Genomic DNA, 26,692 nt, shown 5'->3' on the forward strand with positions numbered 1-26,692 from the left:
AACGTTCAATATATTGTACTTAAAAAAATAATAATAGAGAGCTGCGTTTCTAGTAGTGCCTTGCAACAACACTTTTATGTACAAATTCTCAAAAGTATACTAACTTAAACTAGAAAATCTACACAAGAAATGTCTTGCTCCAAGCCTTTATGCGTGCGTGTTTGGGGAGAATTTTATCTAATGATAATAGATGTAACATATTTTTAAATCAAGTCCAATGCAATATGAAATTTCCATGTTAGGCTTGAACAATAAAAAAAAAAAAGATTCAAAAACAAAATGAAATATCACATTTCTAGGATGTTACGGAATAATAAGTAATATAAGAGAATTAAGGAAAAATATAACTTTATGTCTTTATATTTTGTTTACGTTTTGTTATTAGTCTCTGTATTTTTTTTCATTATTTTAGATTCACATACTTTTATTTTTTATTGTTTTAGATCCCTTTAATGTCTTTAAACTTTGTTCATGTAGGGACTTAAAACACTAAAAAAAAAGTATAGGGATCAATAACAAAATGCAAGTAAAACGTAACCACTCAACATTATATTTTCTCAATAATTAACAAGTCAAATAAAACTTTCAACGAGTAATGTAGTTGATTAACAATAGAATTTCATGTAATGATTTAAATTTGTTACTTGTGAAATTATTATTATAACTTACAAAATCGACTCCATGACTTGTCAAAAGCTTTAATTTACTTATTAATGTTCTTGTATTACTTGTCATGTTTAATGCATTGTAGTTAATATGGTTACTAATCTTTAAGAAGATTTGTTAATTCTTTAACTTTACTTATCCAGTCCCTTGCATTACTTGCCAACTGTATAAACTTGTAATATCAATTACATTATTGTTAAGAGATTTACTTTAGTTGTTAATTCCATTATGTTACTTATTCTGTTTTGCAACATACTAAAAGGATATTCTGGTCATTTTTTTAAATTTCATTTTTAGGCCTTTGATAATTTTATTTTAAATTTTAATTTTAGGCCTACTATTCTGCTGTGGAATTTCAAATTATGTTGGATCGGATTTGAAAATATATTACGTCTACGGTCCTTAGATGATATTGTCCCATATTTGAAAATATATCAAATTATGTATGCACACACACATATGGAGAATATCAGTAAAAAAATTCTAAATGATTTAATTAATGATAATTAGGTTGCAAATATTAATAACATAATTACTCTCAAATTCCATAAATAATCTAAATATAGAAAAGTTGGATTCATGTAAATTTAGATACTATATATGATTCAAACGTTGATCATTAATCAATATATATACACATACATAGTATATATTTTTGGCCAATCACGTACATATATACATAAATAAATTTAGATATTATATATAATTCTTGATATATTAAATTTATGCTGAATTAAAAAAATTTCTTCGGTTGATTTCAATGTCTTGATTATCATGGCATTCCAATATCAACAAGTTCTAAGAATTTAAATGGACAGAGGAAATGTCTTTACCAATGTTTTTAGAATTGGAGTAGGTATTAAATTGGTCAGGGTATTAGTTTACTGAATTGTGGTTAGACCATGATTCAACTGGTTTCAATTAAAATAATAAAATTTAGAAATTATGTATGAAAAAAATATTTTAGACAATATTTAATTATATTCTTACTGTAAATATCAAATTTATAGTCAATTACACTAACCCTACGATAAAATTATTGTTATCAATTACAAATAATCAAAATTATCAAGTATTCCTCTAGTCTGATTTATAGGGTAAAGAGAGAATTTAAAATTTTAAGAGTTTTGATTATAATTAAGTTAGATCAAAAGATCCTCACTAAAATTTTCCCAATACATAAAGTGGTTAAAGTCACATATTCGTGCACTCCCTCCATCCTTATTATAAGATATTTTTATTATTTAAATTTGTCTGAAAAGCCTAAAGATTACAGTTTCACTTCTACTAAAAATCGTTATAGATTACATTCACTCCTTTCCAGTATTTTCGAGATGGCTCATCATTAATATTTAATAAGATCATTAAGAATAAAAATCTGTAACCATTATATTTCTTTTGTCCTAAATTATAAAATAATTTTGACAAAATCTCACATAACGATACAAATCATTGAATATATTTTATAATCTTATGTTTTCAAAATATAAACATGAACATTTAAAAATACTCATTCATTTAATATAATTTTAAATCTACAATTATTCACTTAATAGAGAGAGAAGATAATGTTTAAATAAGTCTATTTAATAAAATATTAATTTTATTAAAATATCTTATATTTGTGATATTAATTTTTTTTTAAAAAGTATCTTATAAATTAGGATATGGGAGTAATATGAATGGGAGGGAGGAGTTTTTTTTTTTTAATGAAAAGAGGGAGCAGTTTTTTCTTTTCTTTTCTTTTCTTTTCTTTTTTTTAATCACTGCAATGCTCATTTCTCTTGTCAGGTTGTGTGATTACAATTTATATAGATCCAATTTCTACTATATAAGAAGCAATTTAAAAACTATATAATTATATGACTGATGTAAGACTCCAAGGTGCCTATTTGTTCATCTACAAGTTTCATTTTTTTTTTAAAAAAATAAAGAACTGCAAATTGTATGAACAAGCTCATAAAGGGGGTTAAGTAGGAGATAAATAGTATGAGCTTGGTCATCAATATGAAATTGGGCGTCCACCTTTTTTTTTTTAACCCTTAATTTCTAAATGGGCTGCTCAACTCAATAGGCCCAAATCCCTTGGCATATGGTCTTACGGGACAACCCATAAAAGCCTGCCATTTTTTTTTAAAGTTTAAAATATGAAATTAAACATGAAATATGAATAAAGATATTAGATAAAATTGCAACATAAGGATCAGAAATAAAATAACAACACCCCGACACCAAAGATCCCAAAGATAAATGATACACATACGATTAGGTCATGAAGTCATATAATAATTTGTACAATTTATAATTTACATAGCCGTGTGTGTGGCTTTAGGCCATTAAGGCAAGAGCCTTAGACCTCATCAAAACCTTACTTATAGTTTATATAATTATTATTTGGTTTTTATTTCATTTATCATTTATATCAATTGTTTTTTTTTTTTGACAAACCTCATTGATATCAATTTTATTTACGTAGTTTTTGGTTGAAAATTTATTGGCACTCCATATCAATGTTAATAATATTTAATGCTTTATTAGAAACAATTCACATCTTCCTCTTTCAAATTAATTTGATTTTTTATGAGAATTATTTGATCACAAGGCTTTAATATATAATTTTTTAGCTCAAAAAGTTAAAAAAAAGATATATGAATAGATTTTTTTTTTTTTTGGTTTAAAGAGAAGAAGCAACTATACATACCGGGTCTTGCTAATAATTTCGTTTTAAACCTCAAAACCTTTTCGCAAGGCCCTAATAACTTGAAGATAACATTGGAATCCTCACCATTCAAATTCTAATCATCATGTCCTCAATGACGATCTTTAATCTTGGTTTATTAAAATATCAACTATTGAAATTGATTCATAAACTATTATGATATATTATAATCAAGTAGAATATATTTAGTTTAAGTTAGTTTTCTTTGTAAAAAAAAAAAAAAACACATGGGCTAACTTGTTGAACCCCCTCTGCTCATAAATCCCAACCTGGAAAAAGCTTGTTTTCATATTTAGAATTCATTCTTTTGAAACCGGGCTCTTTCATTTTTTGTGAGATAGACAAACATATTTTATAGACCCAGCCCATATTTCCCACTATTGACAAACAAATCTCGATAGAACATGTGAGCATTGAGATGAAAAAAAAGAGAATGTGAACAAGGAAGCTTCGTGGAAATTTCCTGGGGAGAATAACTTCCAGTCCACATATTCGATATGTGTACCCACCTCATAAAAGCATATAGTTCCACTTCGAGAAATCTTTCTTCTTTAATCTCCTTCACTCTGCCATTTTAAGAAGAAATTAAACTTAAAAAGTCACGAGGGGAGCAGAGATCTATATCTGATAGACTTTTCCCTATATATTGATTCCCCTGGACGGAATCTCTACCTTTCTTGGCTCTTGTGGAACCAGAAAGCTAAAGGAATTAGTTTCATGGAAGTTCGATGCTTAAATCTCTCTCTCTCTCTCTCTCTCTCTCTCTCTCTCACACACACACACACACACACACAGAAAAGAAATAATTGTTTATAGCATCTTGCGTTCACCTAAAGCTTCGTATATTTGCTTTCTTCAACCGACTGTCTTCTGTGATATTATATGCCTGATATGACTCCGTGCATATATTCAGGTTCCTTTGATTTTTAATGACAAAAAAGCAATCTTTACCACGAAGGTTCGTTTACGTAATAATTCAAACTCTCAGTGACTCAGCGGTGCTTTTTTAGGCGAGTCACTTGCCAAAAATGCTTTCTTGCTATCTTTCCTTTCCTTTGGCGTCATGCTGTGTTGAATTTCTACTGGCTCTGGCACAACGGGGACGAGCAAGGGAATTATAATTTAACATAACGATAAAAAATTAATGTTCCCCAAACTTTGGGTGTACTTAGATTTTAATTGAAAAAAATTGACTAAAAAAAATTAATTATTAAAATGTGATGGTGTTTGGATAAAATTTTAAGAATTGATTATAATATTAATTTTTTAAAATAAAATAAATTTCAACTTATTATAAATAGAGTTTTGAAAATCAAATAAAGTTTGAAAAAATTGAGATGTTTGGATAAAATTTTTTAAAATTATAATTTTAAACTTAGAATTGATTTTAAAAGAGTATTCAAATAGGTCCTTTATCTTTTGAGTGCGCCTTTGTGCGGTCAAAAGTCATTTCGTTGTTATGAAGTCTGGCATCTTCTACTTCCTTCCTCTCAAAACTGTTCATCTATCTTCAGGAGAAAAGAGAAAACAAATCTTTCATCACGATCATATATTCGAGAGGTTCAGTTTTCTTTTTCTTGCACGATTAAGATTATATTATTCTCTGGTGTGCTTTTTTTAAATATATAGTGAAGGAGATGTTTGCTTCTGCTATCTGATATGATCAATCCTTTGGGTGGTGATATATGTTGCAGTTGCCATTGTGATCGACATCAATCGCTGCGCATGCTTGTAGACGTTGATAAACATAGCTCAAGAAACTACTTACCTGTGTATTCCTTCTGTGAAGGTACGTACATATTAATTCTTGGGAGAATTATATTGAAGTCCAAGTAAGAAAATTAATTATTCATTAATAATTGAAATAAACTGCATTGACGACTAGCTGTGTTATAATTAGTTGTCAGTGTAATTTAGTTCAATTATTAATGAATCTTACAGTAGTAAATTTTTTTATGTGAGATCGGATTGTAATTCTCCCTTGATTCTTCCACACACACAGTAATCTGCATAGCTATAGAGATAAACGTAGTGGGTTGAATCAACATAATCTTACTTTTTTTTTTTTGGAAAATTTTTATAATCGTTCTCAGATATATAATATACACACACACAACACAGACGTAGAATATCGCGGTTCAAATTATATTTGGCGGAACCGGTTTGGGCTTTCTCCTTCCAAGTATAACGAACTCAGATCAAAGTAAAACACAAACATTTCAATTTGGCCAACAAAAAAGTAAAGGACATTAGTAGGCCTATTATCTGTGCTTGATTTGGACAAGCTGAGCGAAAACCATGATAATTATAAAGAAGCATCACTCTTGAGCAACTCGTTCGTACTCCTCCATGTGATTTCTTTTGGGCTTTTATAAAGAAAACAACCGTTTTGAAGAAGCATTTCTGACATTTTTTTTTTCATTAAATGATAGCATCATTTAAATTAATTAAAGAGAAATAAAGGATTAATCAAAAGGGCATTTAAGTCCAAACATTTCAATTTCTGCATAATTATTACTTATTAGCATTAATTAATTAACTTTCGTAAATTATATGAGTTTATTAAACTTTACTTAGATATTTAAACGTGGAAGGAGCATATGAGTCGTTGTGGTCAAAGCTATAACAGGCTTCCTAATCAGGAAGGTAGTTAAAAGGGTCATTTGAAGCGTTGTATGTTTAATTTGTCGGGACTTGATTCTTAGCAGTTGCGAGATGTTCTTTTCAATGAATTATTTTACCTTCACTGGCTTTCTATTGCTTGTGCTCAGAATTATATATTAAATTAAAATTATCATTCAAAGGCTATGATCATGCTTGAATATTTATAGGGAACCAATTTCAGTGCTTATCATCTCTGAACTTTTCAGCTTTATTTTAAATTTAGATTTACATGATTTAAATTTATAGCTTTTTAACAAATATTTTTTAAATATTTTTTTCAAAAAACTGACAGGTAAGAGGTTGTTTTTATTTGAAATTCTGTATTCATTAAAATAAATTTTTCAAAAATTAAAAGTAAAAAACTGTAAATTTATATCATTCAAATTAGACCTAAATGATATAGAAGAGATGAGCTCTCACACTGAAGCTGGTTCCGGCTTGTCTGTCAATTAATTAAATGCACATCATGAATCACGAAGATCACGCACGTCGTTGTGGACGGCGCCACGTGGCTCCTCAACCTCAACCTCCCTTGTTCATGCACTTATGCTTTTAACGTGCCCACCGCCCACCGCCCACCGCCCACCGCCTGTCTCCACCCCCAACCAAAAACATGCACAGATTGTATTAAAAGAAAATGAAAGGGTTATAATATGTAGAGCTAGTAAAATTCAGGCAGATTGAGCTCAATTTAGATTAAATTTGAAGTATCTTATATCTTAAAAAGGCTCATATAGTCAAACTTAATCTCAAATTTTTTTTGCCAAGTTCTGACTGGGCCAAATTCCAATTTTATATACATATAGAGATGAAAATTTTAATGATTAGGTTGATTTGGGTTGGGCTCATTTGAGTTAGAGTTATTTAAATTGGGCTTAAATTATTATACCCTCTTAAAAATATTCATATAAGCAAGCTTAATCATAACTTTTTTTTAGCGAGTTTGGATTGGCCCGTCGAGTTTGACTCGAATTGTAACTCTAATAATATGGTCTCCAAATAGACATATCTTTATTGTACCAAAAAAAAAAAACAGAGAGAGAAGAATTGAGTTGTACTTTGTTTTACATGGCTTCTAAGTAAATTATAACAGAAAAAATTATAATTTTTTTAAAACTAGAATTTTTTTTATTATTTTAAAAGTTTTTTTTTTCTAGTTTTCCTTCCTCCCAAAGCAAAATAAAGTATTTTTGAAGTTATATAAAATTTAATTTAATACTTCTGGTAAAAAATTAATTTAATTTAATATTTATATTTTCATTAAATTTTTATGAAAGTTTTATATGTATAAAAATTATTTAAAAGACAACATAATTTTAAATTTTGAGTTATAAAAATTATTTAATTAATAATTATAAATTTATATAACATTTTAATAAAAATATAAGAGTTTTAAATTTATTTTTTAACGTAAACATCAAGGATTTTAACTTACATGATTGATAAATCTAAGAAATTAAATTATAAGAACTTAATTAAAAAATAAATTATTTGAACTTAATTTCAAATTGAGAAAAGTTAAAATAACGTGAAAATTAATTTTTTTTCAATTTAATTAGGAAAAATTTATAATAAATTTATAAAGTTAAGTCTTTTTTTTTCTATTATTCTTCGCAAAATGTCAATAATTGTTTTTTTTTTTATGTAAAATGTCAATAATTTTCCCAGCCACGCATGCAATGTGTCTTGACTGTCATTCACTCTTCCTTTGTCCACTTATTTTTTATTTCCACGCGTATAAGCAATTATCGCCACAAATTATGCCCGAAGAAATCACTCAATTAGTATCAATTATTCAATCGAACATTAATTTTTCAAATCAATCAAAACTTGCAACCAAAGTAATTATGTGTTTCAAATATTGACATTTTACCGTGTTTAATGCTTCTTTCATGTAGTTTTTCAGAACTAGAAGGCGAAGGGGAAGAAAACAGAATAGAATATCAGCCCGTTCTTCTTGTTTTCTGGGTATTTTACTTTTCCTGTCTGCTTCCTTATCATTTCTCCTCTAAACCTTAGTTTCGTTCTAGATAATTACGTGTTACTGCATTAATAAATCTCTGTTTTACTGTTCATTGAGTGTGTCGGCATGTCGTGCTCTGCCGCATTTGACCTGGGAGAGAAAAAACATGGAACTCGAAATTTCGGTTGTGGTTGCATTTTTTTGACCAATTAAAAGAAAAAGAAGAAAATTTTTTTTGACCAACAAGAAAAGAAGTCATTGAACTAGACTATTAGAGAGGTTATAACATACTTGAAAATATCTGTGAAGCAACTGAAATTGCCGCCAATTGTTTTGGAGGGAAAAATAAGTAGTGTCTAACAAAATCAAACAAGAAAGTAGGTATGCGAGTGTTGAATTTTCGAACAGAAAATTGATGATTTGCAGAATTGAAATTGAAAGCGAGGAGGATTTGCCAATTGAGAAACTGTGTGTGGATTTGGTTTGCCGATTGAGAATGAAGTGTGAAAACAAAGGCATTAGAAAATAACAGTACAATCTCTTCTGACAGTTTTGGGAACTATGAATCTCTTGAAGAATTCACCTCGTCACCATAGTGACATTGAGGCCGGAAGTAGCAGCCACTGCGATTATGACGACGCAGAAAGTTCGTCTGATCCATTTGTTATTCCAAGAACGAAGGATGCTCCTATTCAACGCCTCAAACGTTGGAGGGTATGTGTTCTATGACTGAATCTCTCACTTATAATAGGGGTACAATGCCTTTTGATTTCTTGCTTCTTCTTTCTTCATTTGTCTCTCGGCCTGTTTCTTTATATCTGTACTCTTTTAATCCTGTCTGTATCTCTTTGTTTTTCTTTTCTTTTCTTTTCTCGTGTTCTAATTCTATGGCCTGTAGAGTGTAGAGAGAGCACGGCTTCCTCTCATCCTAATGGATTGCCCTATTTTTGGCCCCAAAAAAATGTACCGTTCTATTTTTTTGCGAGCCAAAGGGAAACTGTGAAAAGTTTAGCCGTGACTCTTCAGAGAAGAGGCTTTTGGAAAACTAGGGTTTTCAGTTTTTCACGCTTAAGGTGGTGTTTGGTGTAGCGTGAACTTGACCATGTCCTCTCACGTATCATGTAATTTTTGATGTGAGGATCAGATTCTGCCCCAAAAAAGGATGTCAGGATCAGATGACAGGGCTTGTTCTTATGTGATTAAAGGTGGCATCTAAGATAACACTCTGACGCCGCATCCCTTTCAAAAGAATGTTATTTGATGGTAGCCGAAAGATTTATTGATAGAAAAACATTAGCATGTAAAATACAATCATAAATGATTAAAAATAATTTCAGATGAACTTTCAATTTATTTTTCTTTTTGGCATTTAAATTGGTGGTATCTTGTGTCAACGAGGATGCAAGATACTGCCAATTTCAATGCAAAAATAGATATCATGAGAATTATAATATCTTTTTATAAAAAAAGGAAGAAGAATGACATTTAGGCCCTCTCAAGGGATTTATTTCAAGAAGGGCTCACAATTTTTCTATCGAATATTGTTTTTGTATAAATAGGTATATGTTATTGTTAAAAGTTGAATATTAACTTAGTAAATTTTTAAGAAAAGCCTAACAAAAAATACAAGTTAAAATCTAGTTTTTAACAACAACATATGCATATTTTTACAAAACAATGTCTTATGAAAAACTTGTGACCTCTTATTGGGATAAAGCCCCTTGAGAGGGCTTTAAATGTTATTCTCCCAAAAAAGAATTATAATAACTTATGCTAGATATCTCGTAGTATGCTTACACCACAGTAGATGGGAAAACATTGTATCAAACTCCTGACAATAGTATTTGTTAATAAGTTTATGGTTCTCCAACTAAGTCATATGCATGTTATATTATTATTATTATTTTTTGATGAAGTACTTGTTATATTATTGTTGAAAAAAATATATACTCGTTATGCTCCAACTGGAGAATTTGACGACATGTAGTAAGAAGCCACATCAATGTCTAGTCCTTATCTGTTGTCACGTCTTCTAGGAATAACAAGACATATTTGAATCTTATCTCATTATCTAGGTGAAGCATTTAAACCTTTTATTCCCGTGATAAGTTGCTTAACATTTCGTATGGATACTTGTACTCATATACAGGTATTTTAATTTCAATTAACTTCTTCATAATGTTAATGTTTCTGCATTAAGCATTTTCAAATAAGGAATTTTTGCTAATCTGTTTCATTGGTATTAGGATGTATTTTGCTCATTTATGGTCACTCTAGTTTTTATCTGGACATAAGAACAGTTAGCCACAACTTTTTTGTTTATTGAAGATTTCCATAATGGTAGTTTTAAGGTCTGAGATTAAAGATGCCTTTTTTTTTTTGGATTCAAATTCTTCTAATTTTAACCTAATAAGGGAACAAGGACCGCCTCATACAAAACATAAAGGAGAGCAGGGGACAGAATAGTTACAATACAGCCAATGGCATTGTTGGCTTTGCATATGATGTTACATTTTGAATTAGGAAATTACAACTTGATGAATATTTTTGATAAGTGATAACCCAGCGTAGAAAGCCCTTCAGTAGATTGAGAGTCTGAGAGGGCTAACTTCATCTCTTGAGTTTCAGAAAACGTGATTAAGCTCAGAGAAGGAAGCTTTAAATTTGGGCACTAAATGTGTGGATGCATGGTTGTGGAGACAAATATGATCGAAGGATTCTGTTGCACTCGTTCCAAATTTTACTGACAATCATTGAGGCACGGGGAAGGTGGGATGAAGGACAAGCTCCTGAGGTTTAACTGTGTCTTGCCCAAAGATGAAGTGGACCAATTGTTAAAAGGATTGGACAGTGATAATTCTTCTGAAATATTTCCATTACTCAGAGAAGGGCTTGCTTTCTTTTGCAGTGGATCCTGTAGGATTAAAGAAGACTTCAGCATTAAGGGTTTAAGCATTTAGTTATGAGTAGTAATGTTGAAAACTTGGGTGGCTGGGTTTCTTATTATTGGATGCTAGAAAAATATGGATTGACAGGATTACATTTTCATACTCATCCTTTCAGCTAAGTATTTTAATTGATTAATTTATTTTAGAATTTCTAGGTTCTTGGTTTCAGAGTCCGATTTAAAGCATTTATTGCTTTTTAAATTATTGTTCAACCATGCAACGATGTACGTCATAAATTTAGAATATGATAAATAAACTAGTATCACCTAGTCATCATTGCCCTAACCTTCCTCAAACCCTTCTTTCTGCCTGTATTTCTGTCATTTAGATTGAGCTTGATAGAGGACTTTATATAGATTGCGTGAAGCTGAAATGTAAGTGGATTGGTTCAAATTAGTTCAGAACTTAATTATTGGCACTATCTGAAAAATTCTTAAAAGAAGGAAGCAGATTTCACTCAGGTGCTAAAGGTGAGTGCACGTGACCTGAGATGTTCACTAATCTGAATATAAAATTCCACTATATGACTTATAAAAATATAGGCCCCAGCAGGTAGACCCCGGTTTCTAATACTTATGAGAAAAATAATATGAGCTATTGCTTGTCCATGCTATATCATCTTAAATCAGCTTCATATACCATTTTATCGGTGTCAGTGTTGCTATGCTATAGTTTCGTTAAAATGTCAAGAATGAAGATAAACAGCTTGATGGGATTGCATCTGGCTTATAATCTTTGTATTCCTGTATGCCTTTTATTTTCACTGTCATTGTCAGATAATGTTCTCTTTAATGACTAGATGCCTTTTATTTTTTTAATTTTAATATTTTTAATTCTAGCAAGCCGCGCTTGTGCTTAATGCTTCTCGTCGGTTCCGTTACACATTGGACTTGAAAAAAGAAGAGGAGAATCGGCAAATATTGGGGAAGATAAGGGTTCATGCAGAAGCAATTAGAGTATGGTTCTTTCAACTGGACCTTTTATTATTGTTTGTTTACTTATGTGCGGTGCTCTAATAATTCGTTTTAATCAACTAGGCTGCATATCTTTTCAAAGGTGCTGCTATAAACGGGGGGAATGGTGAGTCACTGAATTACCATTTGTGTATACTGAATTACGATAGCATCAGAAAAAAGGCATTGCTTATTGGAGTTTCCTGCCTTCCAGAAGCAGAAGCGTCTTTGGTGTCATTAGATTCTTATCTGTTGGATTTTTACATTTTTCTGCACTTTTATAAAGTACAATCTGCGTGAAATTGTATTTTTGCATTTCTGTATTTTGAGTTAGCTGTAGTGGTTGTTCATCGACCTTCGTTTGGACAGCTGGTAAGGCAGTTAACTCCAATCTCCAATAAAATTGTTTTCTGTTTGGTATATCAGTTAAGTATGCTCTGCATGTGGGACTAGAAAACCTCTGGCTTAGAAGTCCGGTGTTATTTTATAGTTGGTAAGATGTCACTAATTCATGATATTCTTCATTTTTTTTTGCCCTTTCACTTAAAGTTAAATATTGTATGTAGGCTATTCAGTCTCAATTGACTCCTCAGATTTTTGACAATAGGTTTCAATTGGTCTTTCTGAATCAGAAATCAGTTTCCCAACCTTAAAGACTATGGGATTTATATTGAGGCCAGGGAATTATCCCCATAATTCAAAAATAAAAGATAATGCTAAACTGAAATAAAAGATAATTAAATCGATAACTAACACTTTGAATCCAACAAAAGTAATTGAATTATTGATTTCTAATTCTTATCCTACTAAAATATTATTTCCTTAATTTATCTTTAATCCTAATTCACTAATTATTAAGAACATCTGTCCTGTTCTCTTCCCCTTCTCCATTAACTTCTAAAGGCGAAAATGCACTCTCGAAAAGACAGTCCTCTTAAGTACTTCAAAATTGCTCTTATTCTCACTATTCTGGTTGCATAACTATACCATCTTACGTCCTAAAACAGTTTACAGATTTCATCCAATTGCTGGAGGTGAACTTTGATATGTTGTAATATTGCTAATTAGTGTTTTTAAACATTTTAGAAATCACACCTCCTCACCCACGCCCAGTTGGTGACTTTGGTATCGGAAATGAAGAACTTCTTTCAATTTCTAGGGATCATAAAGTTGATGTCCTCCAACAATATGGTGGGGTAAGTTTGCCATGAAATTTTTTAACTTTAGCAATGGTGCTAGTTTGTTACTTTGTTTCATAAAGATCATGTGTTTCTTATGAATTATTGAATCAGGCTAGAGGGCTATCAGAATTGTTGAAATCTAGTACAGAGAAGGGGATTAATGGTGATGATGCAGATCTAATAAAAAGAAGAAATGCTTTTGGTTCAAACAATTATCCTCGAAAGAAAGGAAGGAGTTTTTGGGTAGAATTTTGGCTCATCTGTATTCATAAGAGGCTTGATACTATTATTTCAGTTCTCTTTATAATTGGAGCAAGTTATGGTGACATATATATATATATTTTTTTAATAAATTTCTTTCACAGATGTTTTTGTGGGATGCTTGCAAGGATCTGACCTTGATGATATTAATGGTAGCTGCGGCAGCTTCATTAGCACTAGGAATAAAAACTGAGGTGAGATTGGCTCGGAAAGTTATTTAGCATTCTTTGTGCCCAAATTTCTGAAGAATGGGTAAATCCTGGTAGCACATATACAGGCAGGCATATTGCTTACAACATGATTATACCCAGATATGGAAGTATTCATTGCACAAAAAAAAAAAAAAGGGACATGAAAGCATTCTCAGAATGTAGAATAAGGACATGACTGGTACAATATATGATATATTTAAGGGAAGAGAATATGTATAAGTTAATAATAATTTACTAGAAATGAATGTAACATTGCAGTTCAAAGCATTTTTATACCAGAAACGAAACTAGTAAGAGATGATCATTGCCAACCATTATTTTAGCACAAACCTACGCCATTAGTAATCTGATAGACATATAGCATGGTGATACATCATTACTCAGACCTGTCACCTGCTAAGGTGGTGCCAGTGCTGCATAAATATCTGCATTTGGTGGAGATAGGGGACTTATCTATTGACTCTCATTGTTTCATGCAAATTTGAATGTGCTAGCATTTTCCTTCTTTTCATAGAATTTTTTTTGTTAATTAGAAATTGTAAAGTTTTCTCTGTTTTTCTGTCAAATTCTTTGCAAAACTTCATAGAATTTCTTATTTATGTAAATTTCATACTTTATAGTTTATAGCTACACTTCCTTTTGGTTCAACTCTATGCTGTGCAATGCTTTAGTCAGAATGGGCTTCCGATAAAATTACCATGAAGGTTCTTTTTTTTTTTTCATAGCTATACTTCCTTTTTTTCATACCTTATTTATGTCTATGCTGGGGATGCTCTTGCATACAGTCCTACTTATTATCATCTGGGCATGCCCTTTCCTTGGCTAAAGGCAGAGTTTTTTGTATAACCAGAAATAGTTTCAAAAATCTTGTGTGAACTTGGAGGTGAAGCATTTTGTAATTATTATTATTAGACAAGTGCGTTGATATTTGAAAGATTCTTTTCTTGAGGGTGGGGTGGCACTGATATGAGATGAATGTTAATAGCGTGGATTAGTGTACCAAATGAATAACTGAATCCGTTAGTTGCTAACTCATATTGTTATTAAAAGAGATAGTGAATGGTGTGAGAGAATGTTAATGAAAGTTGACAGCTGAAGCTTCTCTTTTCTCTCTCTTTCTTCTCTCTCCCCGCCCCCATACTAGAGACCCAAACAAAAAAGTCAAACAAAATATATGAAATATAATCTTATAAGTGAGAAAACAAGAGCAAGGAACTGATAGAATCCAACATTTGGTGATCACAAGTAACTCTTCTTATAGTTACACATATTTGCTGAGGGCCACATTGGGCAGTATCACAATGGGACCAACTTCCACAGAAACGGTTACTTGCGAAGGGTGTGACTTGGCTTGTTTCATATAAAATGGAGTGAATGGGGTGGGCTGATGCATGAAAGGGAAGAAGTTTTAGGTCAGGTGAAGATGAGCTGTTAAGTAGGGGAGTGGACAGGGTGGGGGTGGAAAGATTACAGACTTGGACTTGGCAGGGATTGGAAAAATAGAGAGCAAATTTTGTTAGTGTGGTTAGGTTTGATAATTAGTTAGCAGAGGCTTCTGTGATGATCATGCAAATAGAATAATTTCTAATCACGTGTCTGTTTCAGGGTATTAAGGAAGGATGGTATGATGGGGGCAGCATTGCTTTTGCAGTAATTCTTGTTATTGTTGTTACAGGTATAATATTCTTATCTTGTCTTTGTGAAGATCATAATTGTTAAAAATTTATGTTCACACATGATCCTATCTCTTAATTAGCTTTGTGGGTTAAATTTTGTTTGGCGGAGATGTCATTATGTGATCCAATTTATTTTTTTGTTTTTGGGTCATGGAGGCTGTAGCAATGAATTTATATTTAGTAAGGTTTTTCTTAGAGGCATGAGCCACCTTTTTTTCCCCTTCCTGTTGTAGCTATAAGCGATTATAAACAGTCTCTTCAGTTTCAACATCTGAATGACGAGAAGAGAAATATACATTTAGAGGTCAGTCTTATTTGCATCATTTTAACTTCTTAGTTATTGATATAATTCCTTCTTAATATACTTCTCTAATATTCCTTTGAAATATAAGTAGGTTATAAGAGGTGGTAGAAGGGTTGAGATCTCTATATATGACATCGTTGTTGGTGATGTTGTGCCCCTTAATATCGGTAACCAGGTATATGAGTATCTTTTATCATTTTTGTTCTATTATACTTAATGGTTGCCCTTTATTCAACTATTTATTTCTTAACTTCTCTTCTGAAGGTCCCTGCCGATGGTATCTTGATCACTGGTCACTCTCTTGCTATTGATGAATCAAGTATGACTGGGGAGAGCAAGACTGTAAGTGTTCTATCTTCTAGGGAATTAAAGCAACCACTATCTCCTCAAGCAAGTTTTGATGATAATTTTCAATTTAACAGGTCTATAAGGACTCTAAAAACCCTTTTCTGATGTCTGGATGTAAAGTTGCAGATGGCAGTGGCACCATGCTGGTAAATTTATACTTCCTTATTTTTTTTTTCCTTTGGTAATTGCAGTTTTATTATTGATGCAAACAGACTTTGTAATTAATGGTGGTTGGGTGGACCAGAAGGAACTCAAATTCCCTAAAGCAAGGTGAAGGCTTGAACTTTGTGGATTAAAAATCTCACATCAGGAGAGCTAACCCTTATAAAACCCAATAACGCTTGAATCTGACCCGGGAATATCAGATAATTGCATTAAAAAAATTTTGTGAAGGTTGTCAAGGTGGTTAAGAAAACATATAATCTTTCAATGTAGTTGTGGGTGATAAACTTGACATAAAATGGGGGAATGACACTTAGGTCCCAAAAGATCAATTTAATGGCAACCAAGTCCTAGAAAATGTTTTTGAAAAATGAGTTGTAAATATTGACTCCAACAGTTGCAAATATGGAAGTCTTAGTTGCAAATCACTTGAAACGACCTCTAACACTTAAATGCTTGATTTGCAACTGACTCATATTTGCACTTCTTTGAAATAATATTTGCAACTCATCTATCATATTTTTTTGGGATTCAACTGTTATTAAATTGATCTTTGGAGAGTCATTCCCCCAAAAAAATTATAGATGATAAAACTTGTACACTTTATGGGGAGTTTTGCTGATTGGTCAAGTCATGAGATCATACTCTTTTTGGGATACTTCCATCGGATGCTGCGTAGGTGTTTCTTTATGTAGTTCAGTTCTTTGGGTGGATGGTGATATGAAAGAGATAGCGTGTTTAGTTTGATTTTGTTGGCATAATTCTTTGGGTAGATGATGGAAAGAAACACTTGTTAATTTGTTCCAATCTTTGATTAGTAATTCATTAAGTTCAATAAATATTGTAAACTAAATGAAATTTATCTTTTGCAGTTTAGGCTGCTTTTTTTATTAATTAAAACTGCAGTTTTTGGGGGAATGTTCACGTGAATTGCTTTAATCGGCTAGGTACTCGGTGTTGGTTTAAATACTGAATGGGGGCTTCTGATGTCTAGTATTTCAGAAGACAATGGTGAAGAAACGCCCTTACAGGTTCTCTATTTACATGTGGATTTTTTCACTGCTTGTGTATCGTCAGTGTGTTTAACTGTGCAAGGTCTTAACATAGGTACGTTTAAATGGTGTTGCCACTTTCATTGGTATTGTTGGACTCTCTGTTGCTGTTATCGTTTTGATTGTGTTGTTGGCCAGGTAACTTGTTAATTACTAATGCTTTCCATTTGTTCTTTGCATGCATTAAATAGATTTTTTTCCATGTCTCTGAAATGTTGAAATTTTTTGCAGATATTTCTCTGGGCATACTAGAGATGCAAATGGCAATGTTGAATTTAAGGCAGGCAAGACAAAAATTGGTGATGCAATTAATGGGGCAATTAAAATAGTTACAGTTGCGGTATGTGTGTTGATAAATACTGGGTTATCCACATGCACGTTGCATGTGTTTATACTTCTGTTTTTATTTGAAAACATTCAAGGGTTTCAAGTGGACACTTATTTGATGATTGTGACTCATTGCACCTTTTAGGTGACCATTGTTGTAGTTGCAGTGCCCGAAGGGCTTCCTCTAGCAGTTACCTTAACGTAAGTATGCTTATGTTCATAAAAGTAAGACTTGCTTTCTGAATTTCTAATTTTATTTCTCTCCTGTCATTCTCCGTTGCCATGTGTTGGTGGATGTTAAAACTTTGGTGCTTTTTCCATATGGATAGATTAATTGTCATTGCTCTTGTGATTTTTGAGTGCATCAAAATTGGCTAAAAAGATGTCAGTGACCTCAACATTTTAATGATTTAGAATCTCAGAGGTTCAGAATGCAAGGCATATGTTCCATTTGTATAATTTAAGTAAATGTCCTGCCTACCCTTTTATTAAGCATTATATGTATAAATATCAGGTTTTATATGCTCTTTCGGTCCATAACATTGTTTTTGTTTTTCTTTAAATCTCAATTTTTTGTCTAATTATACCTTTTCTTTATTTAACCTTGTTTAGACTGGCTTACTCAATGAGAAAAATGATGGCGGACAAAGCTTTGGTATGTCTTGATTTTTGTGTTTGAAACTTCCTATTGCAATTTGTCATATTTATTTTCTAAATTGAATATAACAAATGAAACTGCAGGTGAGGAGGCTTTCAGCCTGTGAGACAATGGGCTCTGCAACAACCATTTGTAGTGATAAGACTGGTACATTGACCATGAATAAGGTTGGTTATAAGGTTATGCAGTTTTTGGACTACTGGAACCTCCAATTTAATTTTTCTCACGCTTTGTTACGTCAACTTAGTGGGATAGGGCCTCTTGTTGCATGTTACATCAACTTCTTTTTTGTTTTGATAAGTGCTAGCCAAAGTAGATATTAGAGTATAACAGGGGATCAAACCCAACAGATCAGTAGGATTAAAGAAGAGGTTCACACACTATGGGCTTCTTGTTGCATGTTACATCAACTTCTTGTAGTGTGCTTGTTGCAAGTGCTCTCATCTTGAAGTGGTATCAGTTCTAGACAGCTCTTTCAGAATATAAAGCCTCTTAACTTTTGAGAAAAATTACGAGTTTGAATTTCTTCTAACCTGTAAATCTGATAGCTCCTGACACCCATGGATAGGAAAGGGCACAAGTTCTGAGCTTTTGTCAGTAGCTCTTTATCTTGGATAAAAATTGAGGAAGTGACTGCAGTTGGCCCTAGATTGTGGAGATAGTAGAGTGTGTAGAGTTTTAGTTCATTCTTTCAAATCTCATGACTACTTTTATTGACAGATGACTGTGGTTAAGGTGTACAGTGGTGGGAAGAAGATTGGACCTGACAGCAAGTCAGAGCTCTCTCCGAATCTCTGCAATTTGATCACTGAAGGTGTTGCACAGAACACCAATGGCAGTGTCTCTATGGTTGGGGTATGATATAACTAATTGCCCTTTTTACTTTATTCATATTTCATAACAGTTGCGTGTGCTGAAGTAGATTGCAACTGCATTGATATTTATATTATCTTTTACAGGGTGATGTTGAGGTTTCTGGATCACCAACAGAAAAGGCAATTTTACATTGGGGAATTAAGGTTTGTTTCTTTAATTTTTCTTCTTTTTAAGTATATTTTTTTTAAAATAAACACATTCTGACTGTTTGAGTAACTCAGATGGGGATGAATTTTGAGGCTGTCAGATCAGAGTCATCAATTATTCATGTCTTTCCATTTAATTCAGAGAAAAAACGTGGTGGAGTTGCAGTAAAGACGGTACTATGGCTTTTGTATTCACCTTTTCTCTTTTTGCCTGCATGTCATGTTGGGCATATCAATAAGGCTAATGCACTGCGATATTTACAGTCCGATATTTTAAGATCTATCGTTTTTTTGTTGTTTAATTATGATGGGCTTGTAGTTAATGAACCAAGAGCCGTGAAAACTTACGAAACAAGAATGAAGAGAAAGGATAACAAGGGCGGCCCAAGTGATGTGAAACACACTCACGCTTGCATAGATCTGAACAAGGGAGAAAGCAGGGAGAAATAGAAAGGGAGAGGAAGAGATTAGAGGCAGAAACAGAGAAGGGAGAGAGCAGACAGAGAAAGAAAAAGAAAGGGAGAGGCAGACGAAAGAGAGAGGGGGAAGTTGTCTGAGTACTCAATCACAATATTTCATTCATCAAGTTTTTTCCTACAAGAGTAAAGCCTAGGCTATTTAAACTAAAGTTGCCAACCTATTAAGGAAACCTTAATCACTCATCCATACAAAGCCACTTTTCAGATTTCCTTTTACAAAATATTAAAATAACACAAGAAAACCTATTTTTTCCCAAAATAATGACAATCTACTAGCTTAGATTTCTTCAAAATATATTATTCTTATATTTCATCACCAAGATTGTATTATCTGCTGATGAGGGCGCTAGAGAGGAAGAGGAGAAAAGACATAACTAACTGGTCACAAGAGGGATATCCATATGATTGTATCAACAGAAAAGATTGCATTGTATATAGAGTGATGGGAGACATTGCGGAGTGTCAATGAAGAAGATTCAGTGAACCTTTCTGCCTCTGGTCTTCTTTGTTTCAAAGAGGGATTTTTGCCTTGTCATACATTGCGGATAGTGAATGCTAGAGCCACTACAATTGGTGTATGAAACTTGTTACGTGTGACCTCCGGAACAACGTGTTACGCACTATAGCCATTGCTATATCTCACCATAATTGACTATGAGAATCTGAGCTTATCTTTATATGTCTAAATATTGTTTTCTACTGGTCGTTGAAACCTAATATCAAGAGTTTTTGCTTGTGCTCTGAACCAATCGATTTGTCATCACGATAAGCAATGTTAAGTGCTTTGTAGTTTCTTTCTATTCCAGGGCTTTCTAACTCCAGGTTTTTCATGTCTACAGTCTGACTCTCAAGTTCACATACATTGGAAAGGTGCTGCTGAGATAGTCCTAGCCTGTTGTACATGGTATATTGAAGCAACCGGCCAGCTAGTGAAGATGGATGATAAGAAGGTTTGACAAAATAGATATATATTGAGATCGATGGTGAACTCATATTTTTTGTGTTTATTTTGTTTCAATTTGGAAGTCAGCTAGTGGCCCCAAACAAAAATGCAAGTCAGCTCAGATGATATATCTTAGAAGAATATTCCCTGAAGACTTTAGAATCCCCCCATTTTTGCTATCTTTCGTCATTTTAGTGAATTCTGCCAGTATATGATTGCTTTTTGTCCATGGAAATTTGAACATGTTGAAATACATGCACTTACAAACATAATACAAAAGTAAATTCAAGGTAGTACACGGGTTGTTTGACATAACATAGATTATATATTATATATAAAATAGATATATTAAATGAGAAATACAAGAAATACAATTGGAACTAATTAAAAAGAAAAAGCAGAGTGCGGGAGATTCTGCAGAGAAGATGAGTTTTGATTATTCATGTTCCACTAATTTGAAAGTTTGATAGACTGAGAATTTCTTGGCTTGCAGATGGCATTTTTTCAAAAAGCTATTGAAGATATGGCTTCTGATAGTCTACGTTGTGTTGCCATGGCATATAGATCATATGAAATGACAAGTGTTCCAACTAGTGAAGAAGAACTTGCTCACTGGTCATTACCAGAGGATGATCTCATCTTACTGGCTATTGTTGGTCTGAAGGTGCGTATTTTCTCCAGATGTAAAGCCATTTATTGTCATCATCTTACTATCAGTACTACTATGTCCCGACTGTCTATCTTATATAAGCCCTTCCGTTGCATGATGGGTCTGTATCAGTATGAGTGGGGTGCTGTATTAATTCAAAAACTGGTCCAGAGCTCTGGTTATAGAATGATGTGAAACTAAAGAAAAATGGCAAATTCCCAGGGTTTTCGAGAGACCAGGACCTTTCTCTGCGTAAAGCAGAAGCCTCTGTTGATGCTTACTTGCTGATCTAGTTGGTATAATCATGTTATGTCTTAAGATCTCCCCAGAAGGGCAAATCTCCTGGACGTAGACCTTTTTTGAATTTTATTCAGATTTCAATATTATAATTCTGTTATGGATGAATTTTTTTAATGTTTTTTACTTGATGCTGGGATACTGATTTATATATAATTGGGCAATCTATCACCTACCCTTTTTCATTAGGCATTGCCCATATTACAAGGCATCTTAAATATCCTTATTTTGGGTGTGTGTGTGTGTAAATATCCATACGCTTTTTATTGAAGTTTGTAAACTCACAAGTGCACAAGTTCATTGACCTCTTCTGAGTCTATTAAACTCCTGCCAGACCAAAGCGGACTAGCAAATTCAACTCGTTAAACCGAAACCAGTCATATGTCCAATCCAAAATTCACTTGGTCAAAGACCAACTAATTTAGTCAATAACCGGCTTAACTGGTCAAAACTAGTACTAAATCAGTCAATGTCAGTTCAAAAAAAAAAAAATGGAGGTCCCATATGGTTAAAAAGGACCTCCTCATGCTTCAGACATGCATAAGCTTCAGCAAAGCATTGAGCATCTCCCCCCCTCCCCTTCTTTTTCTTGGTTTGCTTTTATAGATTTCCAATCCTGTCCCTTTCCTTTTACCCACACTATGAGGGACCTCAAAGTTCAGTGCGAGCCTAAATACCATCTTATTTTTCCTCTCATCTTTGATGAATTATAGTCGATTTCCATTACTTTTTTCTTCGTAGACAATGACTATTTCATATTTTTACTTTATAGTATTTATCTATCTTTTTTTAACCAAAATATCTTAATTGTAGATTAAATTTTCCTCTAAAAAGTGCTTGACGACCATATCTTTAAAGAACATGAAACCTTTTTTGTTTAACTTTTGCTTCTTCTTTTTTGGGGTTAATCTCAATAACTTTCCCTTGATATGTGGATAAATATTTCATATTTTCACTTCAAACTATTTAACTTTAAAAGGGATATGATCATCTCTAGGAAAAACTTCAAACTCTCTTTCTAAAAATCTGTACTTGTAATTATATCATTTCAATACATAAAATTAAAAAGTATATTAATTTATTAACGGGCTCAACCACGGTTCAATTAGTGAACTTTGAACCACTTGCCTTAGTTTCTATGACCAACATGGTTTTCATAGCATAATCATACTTCATGGTATCTACATTCAATGGATGTGCTACTAATTGGAATTAAATTATGCATGAGGCGTCACTTAAATAGTTGGAGTTTCGAGGTGATCTGTTGTCTAGGATAATTTACCCTGTATATTTTATCAATGCAGGATCCCTGTCGACCTGGTGTCAGAGAGGCTGTGCAACTTTGCCAAAAAGCTGGAGTTAAGGTGTTCTTTTTATGCTACTGTGTCCATTTCAAATTTAGATACTTAGGTCATTTAGCTTATATAAATTTGACCCGGTTGGCAAAGTTCGTTATATTATTTAAATTCAATTTTATTAGTATGATAAAGTTTGTAAGATCATGTTTCTATGTTCTCAATACTAAAAAAGTTGGTTATGATTATTGGATTTTCTAGAGTTTACAGGGAGGAAGAAAAAGTTGCTTGTAGATGATTAGGTCTTTGTTTGGATTGCTGTAGTTAGATTTTATCATACCTTGTTCTGATATATCAGTTTCTTGTCACGGAAATGGTGAGAATGTTGTTATACTGTTTATGCTTTTTTTATTTTGCATTAAAACTGCATAGTTACGAATCTCAATTTCTTCTAATATTAACTTAACTTTTTCAATATCACTGGATTAAGAAATGCAGCATTCTTGTGTATACAGTTTTCTGTGTTCACAAGTAACAATAATCAGATGAGTACTTATTGTTTGACCCCAGGTACGAATGGTTACTGGTGACAACTTAGAAACTGCAAAATCAATTGCTATAGAGTGTGGAATACTTCGAACATCGGCAGAAGCTGTGGAGCCCTACATCATTGAGGGGAAATCATTTCGTGCATTGTCAGATGAAGCCAGAGAAAAAGTTGCCCAAAATTTATTGGTATTTAACCACTTTGGCAACTTTTGGTTTGCATTCTTAATGTGATGTAGTTCCCCGGAAAATTTGGTTGAATATCAATGTTGTGTAACATATAGGTTATGGGAAGGTCTTCTCCCAATGACAAGCTTCTGCTTGTGAAAGCATTGAGGAAGATGGGGCATGTTGTGGCTGTTACAGGAGATGGAACTAATGATGCTCCCGCCCTACATGAGGTGCGCAAATAACTTTATGTTCTTTAAGCTTGCACTTCTTTTTTTATTGCCTGAAGTTTGCTGCATCCCACAATAGTAAGTTAATAACAAATTTTGTTAATGTATTGCTTTGTCTCTTTTATATTTTTGTCGCGTCATAGTTGCCACAGGCCAAAAAACTTAGGTGCGGTCAACCCCGAACATAAGATAACTCATCCCTAAAGTCTTTAATAACTAGAAATACTTATTAATCTCCTTAGACTCACAAACCTTGTAGAAGACCTGCTACCAAGCGAGATCTTATATAATAATAAAAAAATGTTTAAGCCTCTCTCTCCCTCCCTCTCTCTCTCTCTCTCTCTCTTCAAAAAGTTTTCGATAGATTGCTCCCTAAGAAAAAAAAATAAAGTTAACCCCTTGAAATTCATACAATAGCACAAATCTGAAACATAACCAGGCGAGTATCCTAACTATAAAATACATGGAGCATAATTAACTAAGATACAAAACAATTACAATGGGTTTAGGACTTTTCAATCATATTACGTAGAGACAATGTGCAATTGAAAACTTTCTATTTGGCTATCCGTATAAGTACTTCTTAGGAGTCTACCTGAAATGCAGGTTCAGCTCTATTATTTAAAGCCAAAAATATTTATACCTAAACAAAACAAAACAAATAACAAAGGTGGGTACAAAGTCATGAAGGTAAATAACTTCCAACATGGCAAGAGGCCATGAAAACAAGCGTAAGCACCAGGCTTACAATTACAAATGATAGGCATAAGTTATACCCTCAAAAATACATCATCTATTCCACATGTGTTGGCCAACACATAGGGCTAGCACTTTTAATGCACCTGCTAGTTAGGGGTACTATAGTGTGCCAAAGGCCAACGAAACTATTGTTGGCAACAAATATTTTTATATTCAATCCTATAAAACATTTCTAGCATACATGGAATCTAGCGAACCTTGTAATTCAAATTGATACAAATGATCTTTTCAACAGTAAGTTGTTCAACCCATGCATGTATAATATTTTTAGAAAACAAATTAACTATAAGAAAAGTTAAATAAATTCAAACCTTGTCCAGACGATTTACATACTTTAACCAGAAAAATCCAAAACTCCATGATATTTAAAAATTAAGGTATAATAAGGAAATTCATTTAGAATAAAAGAAAATCAATCAAGAAGTAAAGCATCACTTTAAATTATAGGAGGACATCATTAACTTACCTAAGACATTGCCAAATAAATAAAATTTACCCTTTAGCAAATCCCACGAGAAATCACCATAATGGTTATCTAAGTAGCCAAAGAGAAATTATTGTCAAATTTCCATCCAAGCGTTTTTGTTTTATTATCAATCCCATTGTAACTTTTCTTCATTCTTATCCATCTTTATCTTAATGCTCTTCCAATAAAAGTTACATGCAATACTTATAACCAACTATAATATATCTTAACAAATCACATTGTTCATAATTCATAAATCCCAACCACTTCAGAAATCAAATTTCAAATAACCAAATTATTAGCTAGCTTCTCTCTTAAGGTTAAGAATCCATATTTAAACTCCCCGATGCTAATATAGAGATTGAGCAATTCAAGAAAGCCATAATATAATCGCCTTGCAACTATTTTAACTAGCTACCAACTTCCATAAAATTTTAGTTTCTTTCAAGCAATTTCATACACCCACTCATACAAGCAGCTCTAGAACAGGTATGCCTCCCAACAACTTTCAAGCATCAAAGAAAATCACATAAAAAAAGGGAAAATCATCTTCAATAAATCCAATCCCTAACTTACAATTACAACTTTTAGCTTGTAATTCTCTCCATTGGTAAAAGATATCGAGTAACCTTACTTTTAGTGCTTAGCAACCAACTAAAAGAAAAATATCTCCTAACCATTCAAACATTTGTAGGTGTTCATCCTGCACTACCTCCTATATGTTCATCTTCTCGACACAATCAATTTCTCTTTATTTCTTCTTTCAGGCATTACCTCAAACACTTGATATGCATCCCATTAGCTAAAACAAATAAATAAACTTAAACCTTGAAATTTCTAGGCAACCATTTTTCGATTATCATAACTTAAGTCGCTCTCTCTCTCTCTTTAAAACAACCAGAAGAAAATATAAGAAAAATAATTTGCTTACCCAATGTTCTACTCCACCTCCATCTTCCATTAAGGCACACTCAAATTCCTCGTTTGACCCACACGTACAGTAGCTGAAATTAAATAAGAAAGTGAAATTTCATCCACCCACTCCGCTACATACACCACGCAAAGGAGAGAAGAAAGATAAGAATACTCGGACACAATCATAGCAGAAGAGGAAGAAGGGTGAAACTGTACCACACATATAGGCGACTGAAGGAGAAGGACGAAGAGGTGAAAATGACAGCAGCTACGCGAACGAAGGGGTAAGAAGAAGAGATCGCCAGCTTAAAGCAGGGAAGGACGAGGAAGAGCCGCGAACGTTGACCACGACCTCCGACGGTGACGAGCCTGGCTCCTCCGTGCACACACCGACGACGAGAAGGGGAAGGGTGATGGAAGAAGAGGGCAGACTGAGAGGAAAAGAGAAGTGAGGGTTTCAAATCTAGTCCAGTCGAGTGAGAGTCTCCGTTGGTTGCAAGACGCAAAAATGAAATGGAAGGAGGGGAAAATCTGATGCGGGTGCACGGTTTTTTTTTTTTTTTTTTAAAGGATAATGGATGAAACAAAATAAAATACTCCTCTTAAGCATAAGGAAGATTCAAACCCAGAACTCAAGAATATTTAAGGGACAAAGTTTTCACGCGACCAACAATTTCTCTTATTTCATCTAGTTTAAAAATTATAAAAATACATTCAAAATATCTTGTCAAAAATTAAATTTTATTAGAAATTTATGGATTATTATATAAGATGCATTCTCCAATTTATTAGAACTTCCATTCTTGTTTGTTTTTTTTTTAACCTATAA

General features: G+C 32.8%; 1 protein-coding gene and 1 long non-coding RNA gene across 7 annotated transcripts in view; one reads left to right on the plus strand and one right to left on the minus strand.

Annotated features, from left to right (window-relative positions):
* Positions 1-26,692, plus strand: part of LOC129309231 (calcium-transporting ATPase 8, plasma membrane-type-like) — a 35,114-nt gene that overhangs the window by 3,943 nt on the left and 4,479 nt on the right. The window contains exons 2-29 of one of the 6 annotated variants that reach the window (XM_054950692.1): positions 4,900-4,945; positions 5,080-5,174; positions 7,948-8,017; positions 8,563-8,726; positions 11,800-11,916; positions 11,998-12,040; positions 13,000-13,109; positions 13,206-13,337; positions 13,460-13,549; positions 15,173-15,242; positions 15,477-15,547; positions 15,639-15,722; positions 15,812-15,889; positions 15,970-16,041; positions 17,005-17,088; positions 17,165-17,247; positions 17,341-17,449; positions 17,582-17,637; positions 18,049-18,091; positions 18,178-18,261; positions 18,815-18,949; positions 19,054-19,113; positions 19,192-19,290; positions 20,435-20,545; positions 21,032-21,202; positions 22,789-22,848; positions 23,350-23,514; positions 23,610-23,726. In XM_054950692.1, the coding sequence (XP_054806667.1) occupies positions 8,574-8,726; positions 11,800-11,916; positions 11,998-12,040; positions 13,000-13,109; positions 13,206-13,337; positions 13,460-13,549; positions 15,173-15,242; positions 15,477-15,547; positions 15,639-15,722; positions 15,812-15,889; positions 15,970-16,041; positions 17,005-17,088; positions 17,165-17,247; positions 17,341-17,449; positions 17,582-17,637; positions 18,049-18,091; positions 18,178-18,261; positions 18,815-18,949; positions 19,054-19,113; positions 19,192-19,290; positions 20,435-20,545; positions 21,032-21,202; positions 22,789-22,848; positions 23,350-23,514; positions 23,610-23,726 (2,397 nt within the window). In that variant the 5' untranslated portion in view covers positions 4,900-4,945; positions 5,080-5,174; positions 7,948-8,017; positions 8,563-8,573. Of the gene's footprint in view, positions 1-4,796; positions 4,946-5,079; positions 5,175-7,947; positions 8,018-8,562; positions 8,727-11,799; positions 11,917-11,997; positions 12,041-12,999; positions 13,110-13,205; positions 13,338-13,459; positions 13,550-15,172; positions 15,243-15,476; positions 15,548-15,638; positions 15,723-15,811; positions 15,890-15,969; positions 16,042-17,004; positions 17,089-17,164; positions 17,248-17,340; positions 17,450-17,581; positions 17,638-18,048; positions 18,092-18,177; positions 18,262-18,814; positions 18,950-19,053; positions 19,114-19,191; positions 19,291-20,434; positions 20,546-21,031; positions 21,203-22,788; positions 22,849-23,349; positions 23,515-23,609; positions 23,727-26,692 lie in introns of those variants that run through there. The other 5 variants (XM_054950694.1, XM_054950690.1, XM_054950693.1 and 2 more) reach the window with 5 other exon arrangements.
* LOC129309234 (uncharacterized) lies at positions 24,149-26,453 on the minus strand. Its single transcript, XR_008592874.1, has 3 exons — positions 26,080-26,453; positions 24,949-25,952; positions 24,149-24,318 (listed from the first exon to the last, which is right to left on the minus strand). It is a non-coding gene; the product is annotated as an uncharacterized LOC129309234 (long non-coding RNA).

The sequence above is a fragment of the Prosopis cineraria genome, unplaced genomic scaffold (assembly GCF_029017545.1).
Source record: "Prosopis cineraria cultivar Desert tree isolate PC_DT_omini unplaced genomic scaffold, ASM2901754v1 PC4, whole genome shotgun sequence".
In the NCBI taxonomy this organism is placed as follows: Eukaryota; Viridiplantae; Streptophyta; class Magnoliopsida; order Fabales; family Fabaceae; genus Prosopis; species Prosopis cineraria.